Raw genomic sequence first — 14684 nt, 5'->3', positions numbered from 1 at the left:
TGTGATACTTTCTCTTCCTTGCAAGACAGTGAAGTGTGATAGAAAGTGCACTAGGCCAGGAGTGATGGACTTGGATTTCTGATGCCAACTTTTGGTGACCTTGTCATTCTCTGCCCTTCTCTGGGCCTCAATAGCCATGCCTGTCTAATTGGGAGGGGGGGGGGGATGCTGGCTGTGACATTTTGTGGCACTTGGTGTTGTAGGATTTACATGAAGAGAACTGGGTTTGGCTGGCTGGTGTGGGTCAGTGGTTGAACATCAACCCATGAACCAAGAGGTTGCAGGTTCAATTCCTGGTCAGGGCACATGCCTGGGTTGCGGACCAGATCCTCAGTGGAAGGTGTGCAGGAGGCAGCTGATCGATGTTCCTCTCTCATCGATGTTTCTATCCCTACATCCCTCTCCCTTCCTCTCTCAAAATCAATAAAAACTTTTTTTTTTTTTACAAGAAAGAGGGAGAGAAAATTGGGTTTGAATTCTGGCTCTGCTCCCTTGTTGGATGTGCCCACCTCTCAGAGGTGCCATTTGAAAATCTGAAATAATAATCCCTTTAGTCATTTTACATAACGTAAGCCTCAAGCCTCAACCCTGTGGGTAGGTATTATTGCTGTTTTATGCATAAGGAGATTGAAGCCCTTACTAAGTCCACATAGTAAGAGCCAAGATTCTAACTTGTTCAGTGTGAACCCAGCACCCATGCTGTGGTCTTGCTACTCAAACTGTGGTCCCTGCACCTGTCGCCTCAGCATCACCCAGGAGCTTGTCAGAAGCGTAGACTCGCAAACCCCAGCCTAGACCTCATCAGTCTGCATTTGAACAAGAGTTCCAGGTGACTTCTTTGCACATTAAAGTTTGAGAAGTCCTGCTCTACTGATATTCCCTCTGTCACTGAGGTCTTAGGATCACTGTGGCAGATGAAGGAAATGCGTGTGTTTTGTAAACTGTAAAGTGTGGCCCCCTCAGGGCACTGTGGAGGTGGAGGGAGGCAGGGCTGCGGGTGCCCCTCAGTAGCAGGATATCATTTCCAAACTGTCTCTGAACCCGGCTCTGCCCCCTTCCCATCCAGGGCTGAGTCTTGGCTGTGTGTGTATTGCTGGTGTGTGGCTCCAGGGCCCAACTGGGTCAGAGAGAGTTTTCATGTTGGCATGAGCTTGTGCTGGGCACCCGGTCTGAGCTATCACTGCGCTGGGTCTGCAGGGCACCAGGAAACCTGGGTTCCAGCCCTGGCTCTGCCTCTGACACTCTGGGTGGCCTACGCAGGCCCCCGGCCCTGCCAGCCTGTGTCCCTAAAGGGCAATGTGGCAGCATCCTCTGAAGCCTGCAGTCTGACCTGGACCCCTTCCCTTTCCTCCTCTCTCCCCGTGGCCTGTTGGCACCATCTTTCCTCCCTGGTGCTGGGCAGGAGGGCTGCCCACTGGGCCGTAAGAGCTGGTGTTGGGGAGGTGGTGCATGAGTCAGAAGTAAGCCACATAATTTCGGTGCCGCAGATCCCGCCTCCAGCCCTTCCTCTGCGGCTGCTTTAGAACAGCTGGTGTGGCGGCTGCCTCTGGAGAAGCAGGTCCCCGGGCAGCACGCAGGGGCCTCTGCCTGCCAGGAGCTGGGCACAGCCCCGGGTTTCGTCCCCTGGCGACCGGACCTGGGATCATGCTTCCGCAGTTCCTGGGGAAGGGGAGGGAGAATGGTTCAGGGAGCAGGTTATACTGGGTTTGGGGTCGGGCTGGTTTGTGGACAGCATGTGTAGAGGGGGACTGCGTGTGAGGGGTCTCATGGCCCGCAACGGGGTCATGTGTGTCTCCTCGGCTCACCTACCAGCTTGGTGACTTCTCCAGGCAGAGACGAGGTATGACCCATCCCTGGACCCCACACCCAACCCAAGGTGGGCACAGTGTGGGGCCACTAAGGGTCAGGTGGGAGGGTGACCTGATGCGTGATCTGACCGGGTTTGTCCCCTTGTCCCCACAGCTCTCCCAGTGAAGTGACATCACCGCCTTCCTGACAGGACACCCCTGGGAGCCCAGCTCACAGCCACTGGTACCTTCTTCCAGGTAAAGAAAAAAGAAAGGCCCTAGCCAGTTTGGCTCAGTGGATAGAGCGTTGGCCTGCAGACTAAAGGGTCCCAGGTTCAACTCCGGTCAAGGGCACATGCTCAGGTTGTGAGTTCGATCTCCAGTGGGGGGCGTGCAGGAGGCAGCCAATCAGTGATTCTCTCCCATCGTTGATGTTTCTATCAATCTCTCTCTCTCTCTCTCTCTCTCTCTCCCTCTCTCCCTCTCTCCCTCTCTCCCTCTCTCCCTCTCTCCCTCCCTCCCTCCATCCCCCTTCCTCTCTGAAATCAATAAAAAAAAATTATTTTTTTTTAATGAAGGAAGGAGGTGGGGAGAAAGGAGTTAGAGACAAGCTACATGGAGCAGCCCACTGGGCTCTAAAGCAGTGGTTCTCAACCTTCCTAATGCCGCGACCCTTTAATACAGTTCCTCATGTTGTGGTGACTCCCAATTTCATTGTTACAAATTGAACATAATCAAAGCATAGTGATTAGTCACAAAAACTATGCAATTATATATGTGTTTTCCGATGGTCTTAGGCGACCCCTGTGAAAGGGTCGTTCGACCCCCAAAGGGGTCACGACCCACAGGTTGAGAACCGCTGTTCTAAAACAATGTCTGGCTCTCACATGGGGGCATCACTTTACAGTTTACAAAAACAGGCAGGGCGAGTGGGGATTGTTGTCCCATTTTACAAGCAAGAAAAGGAAGAACAGATGCCCCTGCTTACTCAGGCGTCCCTGTACTTACCTAAGCACCTTACGTGTATAAGCTCATGTAATCCTCACAGCAGCCTAGGAGGCTGGCACTGTTATTATAACTAAGGAGACGGAGGTGTGGAGGCATTAAGGAATTTGCTCCGTTAGTAAGTGGTAGAGCTGGGTTTCAAACCCACTGGCTCTCGGCGCACATTCCCAACCCCGCGATTTCCTGCTTCTCCAGGGCCAAGTCCTAAACTCATTTACCTTGCCCTCCCATTTCCAGGGGAGATGTGTGTTTTAAGAGAGAATCCTAGAGAATGATGCTTCAGCCAAAGGAATGAATAGCATATAATGGAACTGGAGGCCTTGAGCCATGGAATTGGCAGGAACCTCGAAGGTGAGCTGGCCACCGACTCCTGGCACTGTCCTCCTCAGCAGTGGAGCAAGGCTGGGGTTCTTTGGTTACTGAAGGGAAACCCGGACATCTGAACGAGAGGTAGAAGCGTTGAGGCCCTAGGTCCTCAGACTTGCCTGGAAGTAGAGGGGCTGCTGCTCTTCACAGACACCGTGACGAAGAGAGATGTGAATGACCGCCAGGAGTCCGGATTCTGTGCTAAATCTGAGGCCCCCTTATCCTAGATCAGGAACAGAAGTGTGCAAGCAGATAGATACCAGAGGCTTAAGGAAAAATTGTGTGTATGTGTGTGTGGGGGGGTGAGGGTGGGGTATACTTCATTGAGACCTTTTTTTAAGTAACTTGACTTTTCTGTAAATGAGGAAAGGCAGAGGCAGATTTGGGATCAGGCTCGGAGGGCTCTGCAAGTGTGCAGTGGGCGAGGCTCTGGTTCCTTCTTTCCTTCCTTTGCACATTTAACCAGCTTTTCTGGCCAATAGACAACAGGCACCTCTTGGTGCCAGCATAGTCAGGGACCCGGGTGGCCTGCACAGTGGTTCCTCTAGCAGGGACGGGCCTGGTATGCTCGCGGCGTGGATCAGAAGTCTGCCTCTGGGGAAGCTTTTGGCCTGGTGGGCATGGCAGCCACGGAAGCAGATAATTGCTGAGCACACAGGCCTGTGATCCTGTCTCAGGAGCTCTGCCAGACGGCAGCACAAAGGGAGGAGGCAATGGGCTGGGGAGGGGAGAGGGTGTCAGACTGAGCTTTGCACGGGATCCATTTGTTAAGATGGATGGGATGTGTTTCGGGGTGGTGGTGAGGGTGGGGAGGGTTTTCCAGCAAAGGCAGGGCTGTGGGAAGGTGGGCAGTGCGGTGTGCTGGGAACACTGCAGTGTGAAAGGGGGTGGGGAGGGGAGGCGAGACAGGTAGGTGTGAGTGGAAGGAAGCAAGGGAAAGACTCCTTAAATGGCAGGGCTTGTTTTTCTCTTCCCACCCCAGGGCTTGATGAGGAAGCCTGTTTGTGTCATAACCCCACTATTTTACATAAATAAAGAAAATAAATCATTGCTCTCCATCCCCTCAGGGGGCAAAAACTAGTCCGAGACAAGTTTGCTCAGTGCAAGTTTCTGCCAGACTCAGCTTCCTCCTCCTCCTCCCCTCATTTGGGTGCCTCCCTTCCCTGGGCTCCTGGGAGGGGCTGAGAGTGAAAGGCGTCCCCTTCGCCAGGCCCCTGGTCTGGCCCTTGAGGCCCAGCCTGAAGCGCTGGAGACATTTGCTCACACTGCCTGCTCCAGGAAGAGCCTGTCAGTGCCAGGTTGTTGTTTTTTTGTGGGTTTTTATTTTTTTGGGGGGTGGGGTGGGGTACAGGGGCAGGCCACTCCTCTCAGGAGGACTCTCTACAGGCCTGACTTAAGGAGTGAACCACTCAGCCCTCCAGGGAGGGCGGCCTTCACCGAGAGCATGCAAGCCTACGCAGGCCAGGCCACTCTGCTGGGAACCGTCACTAGGACCCATGCTGGGGATTTCTGCGTGCAGAGCGAGGCTGGATGCGAAGGCTGCAGGTCTTTCCTGGCACTGACTTTTGATGATTTTTAATAATCTGAGATCCAGGGATAGTTCTGTTGGATCGCACCAGGATTGCATGATTGCGTGAGTCTTGGGTGAGGTGATTCTAAGACTCTGTTTGCAGCTAGAGCTTTTGAGTCTGAGATGCTAAGCTCCGCTCTCTGCCCAAGTCCATATTCCCTGACTTGGGAAAGAGAGGTCCTTTCTGTGCCAGGAGAACCCAAGGCCCCTGGGCAGGGTCCTGAGCCTGGCTCCTGTTCAGCCAGTAGCCCCAAACTGTCCCAAACATGCGGTTCTGTCCCCCGAGGGCCTCAACTGCGGGTGCGTCTCAGACCTGTCCTGACCTGCTCCAGCCTTGCGTCCTCGTCTGTAACGCAGGGATCTGGTACTTACCGGCAGAGGAGGTGAGATGCTTCATTGAAACGATGTGAGGGAGTCCCTTTGTTAACAGCAGAACACTGGCCATGTGGTTAGAATGGTGCTGTGGCTGCAAAGAGGTGTCCCCCTAAAAGGAGGGTCCATGTCCCATTCTCTGTAAAGCTTTCTTGGCTCCCAGTAGTGCCTGGCACACTGTGGAGACTTCTCAAACATTTACTGAGTGATCTACAGAGCCTTAGATACGGGGCAGGTGGTACCAGAGGCCACGGTTCCCAGGGACAAGCAGGGAGCACTTCGTACAAGAGGACGCAGGCCTGGGATGCAGTGAGCCTGGCCTGCCCCCCAGGAAGAGCGGTCAGAGGTCTCTTGGGACAGAAGTGTTGTGTAAACAGGAGGCTCAGACACCCCCTCCGTGGCCAGAGGTTAATAATGGCCCTAATTGTGGCGTGATTGATCTCTGAGGGCTCCTGCTGAGCTCCAGCCTCAGCCGGTGAGTAACTTTTCCCCAAAGAATGTTGCGGGTGACACCGGAGGCCTCCCTCCTAGCACCTCCTCTCCTGGGCTCTCCCGGCTGGCAGCTGCCTCAGTGACAGATTTCCTTCCTGTCTCGCCTCTGCTTACCTTCTCTGTTGATTGCATTAAAATGTAGGGCTTTCTCTGAGGCTCAGAGGAGTGGAGTGACTTGCCCCAGTCCATAGTGTAATGGGGAGCAGCCCAGATCTCTCCATGCAGGCCATCCGATGGACAGGGCCATGACCAGGCCCTAACCTGGTCACAGGCCTCATTTTGATGCCTCCAGTCAGTGGCAGGCTCAGGACTCCCAGCTGTCAGCCCTGGGAGCGGAGGGGGTCTGCGCCTCAGACCAGACAAGGACTGAGGGATTGCCCCTCCCTCTTCCCTGAGCTGTCCCATCTCTGCTTCTCTCCCGGGGATGAAGAGAGAGCAGGTGGTTAGAGGGTTTTAGAAGTTGAGTGCCCAAAGGGATTTTGGAGACCATCTGGTGGTGTTCAAACCCCTCAGGATACAGACAGGAAAGCCAAGGCCAGAGGCTTCTGGAGGTCACCCAGCCTGCTTGTGGCTGTGCTCAGCCACAGCCTGCAGCCCTGGGGTGGGACTGGGGTTGAGGCCCCAGGGAGGGCAGCCATGGCCAAGGAGAAGCGGAGCGATTCCTTCTCTGCATTTGTGCTTTGCCTCCTCCCGCAGGGCCCTGGCAGGCTGCTGGAGAAGATCGGGTCTCTGCCAGCCCCAGCCCTGTGCCGGTCATGGTGTGTGGGGGTTCCCCTTCTCTCCCCTGGGTCCTTGGCCCTACTCTGTGCCCTTGCTCCCTTGGAGCCAACCAAAATATTGAGCTTGGCCCTTGAGGTGCAATTTGCAGTGACACAGATGCTGTGGCTGGCATAGACATGGAGGATGGCAGAAGCATGGGCAGACGCTTCCTCTGGGCGGTAGAGCCAGCCGCCCTGGATTCAAATCCCTCTTCTGTGCCCATTGGCTGTTTGGCCTTGGGGGAATCACTTAATGTCTTGGGTGTGGCCATCTACCTGTCAATCGATATAGATATCTAAATTAAATGCATATATATTCAGTGAATAGATTTTTTTTTAAAGAACAGTTTTTGGTTTATAGGAAAATTGATCAGAAAGTACAGAGGGTTGCTACATGCTCTCCCTCTCCGACCCCACAGTTTCCCCTGTTAACATCTTCCATTAGGGTGGTGCTTTTGTTACAACTGATGCGCCAGCGTTGATACGGTTTTATTAACTAAAGTCCATGGTTTGCATCAGGGTCCATATTCTATGGGGTTTGATAAATGTATAAGGACATATGTGTTCACCAATTCAGTATCACGGAGAATGGTTTCCGTCCTTAAAATCCCCTGTGCCTCCATCCCCAACCCCTGGCAACCACGGATCTTTTGTTGCTTCTATCGTTTTGCCGTTTCCAGAATGTCCTGTAGTTGAATCAGACAGTATGCAGCCTTTTCAGATGGGCTTCTGTCAATAGCAATATGCTTTTAAGGTCCCTTCGTGTCTGTTCGTGGCTTGGGAGTATATTTCATTTTATCGTTGAGTCATATTTCATTTTCTGGATGGACCAGTTTGTTCATCCATTCTCCCGGGGCCCATGTTTCTAATCTGTGACAGAAGCCTGTCGAGCTCTACCTGGCAGGTTGTCGCCAGGGGATGACACAGGTCCGATGCTCAGCATGGGCCCGGCGAGCCCCACGCCACCTTCTGCCACTAGCTTCTTTCGCTTAGCATGCTGTTTTCAGGATTCTTCCATGGTGTAGCATGGCTCAGTGTTTTGTTCCTTTTTATTGCAGCTTGGGTCCTTTTATTTGTTTTTCCATCTAGTTCCCATTTCCCAGACACATAAAATAAGGCTCAGAGAGCTAGCGACCTGTCTAAGCCAAGTGACAAGTCAGTTGCAAGAGACTAGGCTGGAACCTGGGCTCTGACACCCGCCCCAGGAGAGAGAGTGGGCTCGGGCCACAGGCAGCAGGACATGGGGGCGATGAGGGCCTGGCCGCCTGGGGGTCATGGGAGGGGAGAGGAACAGGGAAGTGGGTTGGGTGCCTTCCCAGGACATCAGGAGCTTTGTAGCAGGCGCTCCGTGCTTCTCAGGCCTGGACTCCTGGAAGGCCCTTCCCTGTGCAAACAGGAGTTCAGGGCAGGGACCAAGAATTCAGACAAATCAGGACTTGGTGCTGAGGGGTGGGGCTCAGAGGTGGGGGCTACCTCTTGTCCCAGAGTCAGCAGGGGCTCCGGGTAGGGGATTTCTTGCCAACTTGGCTGATGCCCTGGGAGGTGGCTTGGAGAAATCAATTGATCCTAAGTCATGCCGTTGCCCTGGCGGGAAGAGAGGGGGGAGGGGGCAGGGTCCGGTCTCCGGGAGCTTGTCTGAATGCCCAGCGTCTGAGCGGCACTTTCTGTTAGTAGAACTTCCAGGCCTCCTCGGCTGTACAGTCCAGGAGCCCTGTGCCTCCTCCTCTTGCTGCCCGGTGCTGGCCATTGGGGATGTAGGAATAACTCAGGCCATCCGATGGGGGAGAAGGACGTGTCCACGGAGCTCACACAGGGTCCCCGGAAGCATTAGGGATGCTCAGGGCTATGGGAGGCTGGGGAGGGCTCTAACCAAACCTGGGCTCCCAGGAGGCTCCCTGGAGGAGGTGACATCTGAGCTGAGATTGGAAGGGTCAGGAGGTGTCATCTGAGCTGAGATTGGAAGGGACAGCAGGCTCTGGAGTGGTGAGGCTGGAGGAACTGGAGGGCCCTGATCATGTGCCTTTAAAAATCTTTCTCTAGCTCGAGCCGGTTTGGCTCAGCAGATAGAGTGTCGGCCTGCAGACTGAAGGGTTCTGGGTTCAAGTCTGGTCAAGGGCATGTACCTGGGTTATAGGCTCGAACCCCGGCCCCAGCCAGGGCCACGCGTGGGAGGCAACCAGTCGATGTGTCTCTCACATAGATGTTTCTCTCTGTCTCTCCCCCTCCCTTCCACTCTCTCTAAAAATCAATGGGAAATACTCTGGTTTATCTTCAGATCGCATAAATCTTTCACCTTTTAAAAATCAATGGGAAAATATCCTCAGGTAAGGATTAACCGAAAAAACAAACAAACAAAAAAATCTTTAGCTGGCTCAGTTGGGAGCTTGGATTGATGGCCAGTGCCTTCCTTTCCCAGGGCAGTGGCCAATGGGATGGTGAGAAAAGGGCTTTGAGGGATATGAGAAGCAGATTGGGGGTGGTGAGGAGGTCAATGTCTGTGCAGGGCCTGAGTGCACCCCCGGAGACAGCCAGGAGCCTCTATCTTGATGGAGAAGCAAAGACTGGGTGGCCTTGGCTGCACCTGGTAACCGAAGCCGTGGGAGTGGACGAGATGACCCCAGCAGAGCGTGGAAAGAAAAGAGAAGAGGTTTGCCTCCCAAAGAGTGCCTGACGTTATGAACAGTGTGAACGCTTTCCTGGGGAGAGGCGGTTCCAAGAGCCACAGTCAGCCGAGTCCGGGGCTGAGGCCCAGTGCAGACAGTTCTGCTTCCCTCTTTTTCAGACCTGAATGGAATTTCCATGCCTAGGGATTGTATTGCTCAGCTGCGGGGGTGGGCGAGCAGGGAAGGGCGGAGGACACATGGGAGCCAGTCCCAGGGTAAGGGGTCCTGGGAAAGGAGTGGGAGGGCAGGGGCACCTGGGCGTGGGCTTCTGCTTGCGGAGCACCCACCTGCGGTGCTCAGTCACTGCAGCCATGGTCCCTCCTGGCACCCTCCCCGCAAAATCTGGCCCCTATTGAAGTCAAGGCGAAGGCTGTTACCCCATTTTACAGATTCAGAAAGCAAGGCTCAGGGAAGAGCCCTGAGAGGCCTCAGCCACTATGCAAGTCAGCGGCTGACACAGGATGAATCCAGGCTTCTTCCTAAATATTAGCTGCCCCCGCCCTTCGTGAGGGCAAATGTGGTGGTCGACCTAATCTGAGGGCGCGCTGGATGAGATCTGGCTGCGTAAAGCCGAGAGCATCCCCCATTTGCGCCCCAGGCCTCCCCAACCCCACGGGAGCTAATGCTAAGCCAACTGCAATAGCATCCCCATCCCTTATGTCCCCCAAGCCCACGGCTCGGCTCGACTCAGAGAATTCCCAGCAGCTGCACCATGTTCTCATGGCTCCCCAGGGAACCATGGGCCCAGAGACTGCACCGCACAATTCCAGCAACTAGGAGGCCCTGGGTCAGTCGATATTCCCAGCAAGCCCCTAATGCATCGCTCTCCTCAGACTGGAGGCTGGACGCCCTGTGCTGAGGCTAGCATTTGGTGGGGGCTGGGGATGAGGGTGGGGGTGGGAGGCAGAGGTTCCGAATGAGGCCCAGAGGTGGACGTAGGGGCTGGGCCTGAAACCCTGGGTGCCCCTGTGGTGCAGCCCCTGGGCATTTAGAAAGAGGCATCTTGGTGTGGGTGGGGGCGGAAAAAAAAAGAGAAGAGGCATCTAAGGAGCTCATGTTATAGGCCTCAGCTCAGCGCTGCCTCCAGGAAGCGTGGCCTGACCCTCTCTGCCCTGTGTTAAGAGCCCACAGCCTCCTTTTACTCTCTCCACCATACGCTGCACTTATGAGCCATTATGGCCCGGTGGTTGCAGGGGTCAGCGAACTTTCCCTGTGAAGGAGCCAGGCAGCGTTTTAGGCTTTGTGGGCCATATGGATGTGGTCGTAACTCCTCGGCTCTGCAGTTACAGTTAAAGCTGCCATAACAATACATAAACGGACGAGCCTGGCTGCCTCCCATGACACGTTATTTATGGATCCCCTGAAATGTGGCTCTCCTATAATTTTCATGTGCCACAAATGTGTTCTTGTTTGATTTTTTTTTCTCTTCTCAATCCTTTAAAAATGTAAAAATCATTCTTAGCTCGTGGGCTATACAGAAATAGTTGGCTATCTATGGCCATACCACTTTGAACGCACCCGATCTCGCCTGACCTTGGAAGCTAAGCAGGGACGGGCCTGGTTAGTGCTTGGATGGGAGACAAAAATAGGTGGCTGGCCAGATATGGCCCCTGAGTTACCTTTTGCCAACCCCTGGGTGAGAGCAACGCCCCTCCTGGAGCCAGACTGCCTGGCTCTGCCGTGTCACCTACGGCAAATAGCTAAACCCTTCTGTACTCCATATTCCTCATCTGTGCAAGGGAGATGGTAATGATAGTACTTTGAGATATGAAATGGTGCCGCCGCTTGCAGAAGCAGCTTTTGGCGGTTCTTCAAAAGGTTAAACCATATGACCCAGCAATTCCATCCCAAAGTATTGACTCAAGAGAAATGAAAACACATGTTCACACAGAAACCTGCTCACAGCGGTGTTGTTCGTAACAACCACAAAGCAGTAACAACCCAAATGTCCATCAGCTGGCGAGTGGGTAAGATGGTCTGATTGAGTATTCTTCAGCTGCAAAAAGGAATGCACTGATTGATGCTACAGCATGGATGACCCTTAAAAACATGGTGCTAAGCGAAAGAAACCAGTCACCAATGGCCACATATTGTGTGATTACATTTATATGAAATGCCCAGACTAGGCACATAGAGACAGAAGGTAGATTAGTGATTGTCAGGGCTTGAGGGGTGGGAATGGGGTCGATGCGGGGTGGACAGGTGAGTATGGAGTTGTTGCTGAAATGATGGAAATGCGTTGGAATTAGTCACAACTCTGTGACTATCCTAAAAGCCGAAAATGCTCAATACGGAATTGTACACTTTCAAGGGGCGAATTTTATGGCATGTGAATTATAACTCAATAAAAAAATAATGATAACACTTACGCCATAGGTTGCTGTTAGAGTTAGGATATGGACAGCACTTGGACTGGTGCCTGGAGCCTAGTGTGGGCCTGCTCGTGCCCCTCGCCGGTCCTGTGAGGGCCCTGAGGGGTCACTGCGTCTGTCCTGTCCACATGGTCTCCAGAGCCTTGGACAGGGTCTGGTGCAAAGCAAATGGCTCCAGTGTCTGGAATCCACAGACCAGGAGCTGAATCCTGGCTCCTTGGGTAAAACGTTTGCTGCTCTGAGCCCCACGCTCCTCATATCTAAAATGGGACAATGATAACAGGGGTGTTGAGGGTCGGATGATGCCTGACATCAGGGTGTGTGAGGTGCCCCAGCCAATGGCCACTGGCTACACTGAGCCCCAGCTGGTAGGTCCAGGGCACCAAGCAGGGCCGGGGCAGTTGCTCCTGGTGGCAGCAACGCAACCCACTAGACACATCCCATAGTTCTACCCACGAGCCCTGCTGGGCTGGGTCTCCCTGAGCCTGAAGGATTGAACTCATCAGGGCTCCAGATTCCCAGATTGACCACACCCAGCTGTGTGACCGCAGGCCAGGCGCTGCCCCCTTCTCTTCTGAGCCTCAGTTTGTTCAATTGTCAAATGGGTTTGGGACACACAGTACCTTCCACTTGAGACAGGGATATGGTTATAAAGTGTTCGCACAGGGCCTGGAATATTTTAAATGCTCAGTACATGTCAGCTTTTATGATAATTTATTTATTTTTTTATGATAATTTATTTTAAAATATTTATTTGGAAAGTTCTGTATGCTAGGCTCTGTTCCAGTTACTGGGCATATAGCAGAGACTAAAGCAGACAAAATCCTTGCCTTTATGAAACATACATCATAGTGGGATAGGCAGATGAGAAACAAAAAAAGTAAATTATGATTGAGAAAATAAAGCTAAAAATGGCTGAGCGGTAGGGGAAGGGGTTGCAGTTTTACAGAAGATGACCTGGGGACATCTGGTTGAGACAGACATTTGAGCAAAGACCTGAGGGGAGGAGGGGGAGGAGGGGGAGGAGGGAACCATGCGGGTTCTTAAGGGAAGAGCCTTCCAGGCAGAGGAGGCAGCAGCAGTGTGCTGGCCGGCGTGGCTGAGCGGGGGGATTAGATCAGGGGAGGGTGGCAGGGACCGTCCTGGGAGACCTTCAGGGTGGGCCTCGGACTCCAGGTGGGCCTGGGACCCACTGCAGGGATTTGTGCGGAGCTGACCTCGGCTACCGTGACCTTTGCGGTGTCCAGGGCTGACTCCTCGCCCCTCCCCTGCCTCACAGCCTTGCGCTTTCTCCCACAGAACCAGCCTGGGGCCCCCATGGGCTCCTGAGGGCCGGGCACCAGGGCCTCGGGCACGAGCATGGTAAGACACCAGCCCCTGCAGTACTACGAGCCCCAGCTGTGCCTCTCCTGCCTCACGGGCATCTACGGCTGCCGCTGGAAACGCTACCAGCGCTCCCATGATGACACCACACCGGTGAGCCACACTGGGACCTGGGCCAAAGGACCCAGGGAGCCCCCGAGTCGGGGGGGGGGGGGGGCGGGGGAGAGGGATGTCAGCTCTGTCAGGGCCCCTTCTGGGTTTCACTTCTCCTTCTGTAAAATGGGCCCATGGCAATTCTTGAATCTCTCTGACCCGGTGGGGAAGGCCGTTCTGTTGTGGAAATACCCAGCTGTTAACTCTCTTCTGACAGCAGGGGGGCTGGTCTGCTCCTGAGGGCAGGGCGGGGGGGGGGGGGGGTGCTCCAGGAGGGGTGCTGTAGGAGGAAGGGGTCACCCCAAGGTGAACAGAAGTTCTCAGCTTCTGGCAGATCCAGCCTGGCCGGCATGCAGTGGGGGTGGCTGGAGGGGAGGGTGAGGGGGTGGGCCAGGCCATCGGGAGCCCGGGAGCTGGCAAGGCTGTGGCCTGGCACCAGGGCCCCGTCACCTGAGCCACGGGCCTGCCAGAGCTGGCAGCAGGTGCTAGGCCGGATAAGAAAGCCTCCTTCAGTGTCCGCTCCCCAGCCAGGCTCCGGGTCCACTCCATCCCTGGGCGCTATCAGCCGGTGAATCTAGTTTCTTTTCTGAAGGAACCCAATTCCTTTAAGAAGGAATAGAGAGAGAGATAACTCGTGTTTATCTAAGAGCTTTGCTGCCTGAAAAACAACTTTCTTCTTCCTTCCTTGTCTGAACAAAGAAGCCAGCTTCCAAAGTCAGATAGTCCGTAAACAGGCGGGAGTGGCCAAGGGTCGGGGTGGCAGCTAAGGGCAGGGCAGGCCTCTCAGGGCTACCTGGATGGGGGGAGGGGGGAAGTTGCCCCCTGTCTCTCCTGCTTCTCTGCTTGTGACAGTGAGGGACGAAGTGCTGGATGAGTCAGGATCCTGTGCTCATGGCTCCCACATGGTGAGAAGCAGGTACCTGGTGGGTACCTGGCCTGATTCATGGTCATGTCCCCACTCCCAGCAGAGAGGCAACATGGCAGACTGAGGCAAAGGAGCGGAAGGGGCCTGCCCAAGTCACAGAGCAGGTCCTGCCCTGCTGGGACCGCGGCCCTGCCTGGGACAGCCTTTTCGTCTTGTGTGGGCATAGGGTCTCCCCGACAGTGGTGCAGACTGTGAGGTCAGGAGTCAGGCAGACCTCAAGTTCAAGTTGTGCCTCTTCTGCTTGGACTGTCGATGTAAGAAACGTCCAAACCTGTAGAGAATTTTAATAGACTTTATTTGAGCCAAACTGATGGCAGTGCTGGGGAGCACAGTCTCAGATTGCTCCGGAGAATGACAGTTCTGCGGTTTCTCTTATGCGTTTAGAATTAAGGAGGGAAGATCACATGAGGGTGGGAGAAGGCAGGGCCGGCATTGGACTCCAGGACCGTTAACAAGATCATGGGCTCCCTTCAGGTTAGTTCCACTTCCCAGGGGTCTGCAAAAGGCATCGCAAATAGTGTGTTAACCTAGATGCACGGAAAGAATGGACAGGGCTTGCCGGAGGCAGAGATAAACCTTGTGCTAAGGCAGTTATGAGCCTGGGGTGTGACTGTTCACCATGTCCCGCCCAGTTAGGAATGTGTGATGAGATCACCCTGAGGTTACTGTCGGTTAGGTTTACGACAGGGCCCCTCTGTTGTCCACAGTATGCGCTTGACTTTGAGCTTTCTCACCCATGAAATAGCACTCACACCTCTCAAGGACCTGCTGGGCGGACGGCATGCGATAGCGACATGAAGTGGCCAGCACGGTGCTAGCTGTGACTAGTCATGAAGACCCGAGATTCCCGAGGCCCACGCCCCGGCCTCTCCACTCTGACTGGAGGAGGGGTAGGGTT

The 14684-nt window shown here is 54.3% G+C and overlaps 1 protein-coding gene across 2 annotated transcripts in view; it reads left to right on the top strand.

Annotated features, from left to right (window-relative positions):
• GDPD5 (glycerophosphodiester phosphodiesterase domain containing 5) overlaps positions 1 to 14684 on the top strand; it is an 89351-nt gene that overhangs the window by 32672 nt on the left and 41995 nt on the right. For both annotated transcript variants that reach the window (XM_081098652.1, XM_081098651.1), the window contains exons 2-3: positions 1963 to 2045; positions 12685 to 12861. In XM_081098652.1, the coding sequence (XP_080954778.1) occupies positions 12745 to 12861 (117 nt within the window). In that variant the 5' untranslated portion in view covers positions 1963 to 2045; positions 12685 to 12744. The remainder of the gene's footprint in view (positions 1 to 1962; positions 2046 to 12684; positions 12862 to 14684) is intronic.

Source organism: Myotis nattereri, assembly GCF_964212035.1.
Source record: "Myotis nattereri genome assembly, chromosome: 9".
Taxonomy (NCBI): Eukaryota; Metazoa; Chordata; class Mammalia; order Chiroptera; family Vespertilionidae; genus Myotis; species Myotis nattereri.
This window is presented reverse-complemented; position numbering and strand designations above follow the sequence as displayed.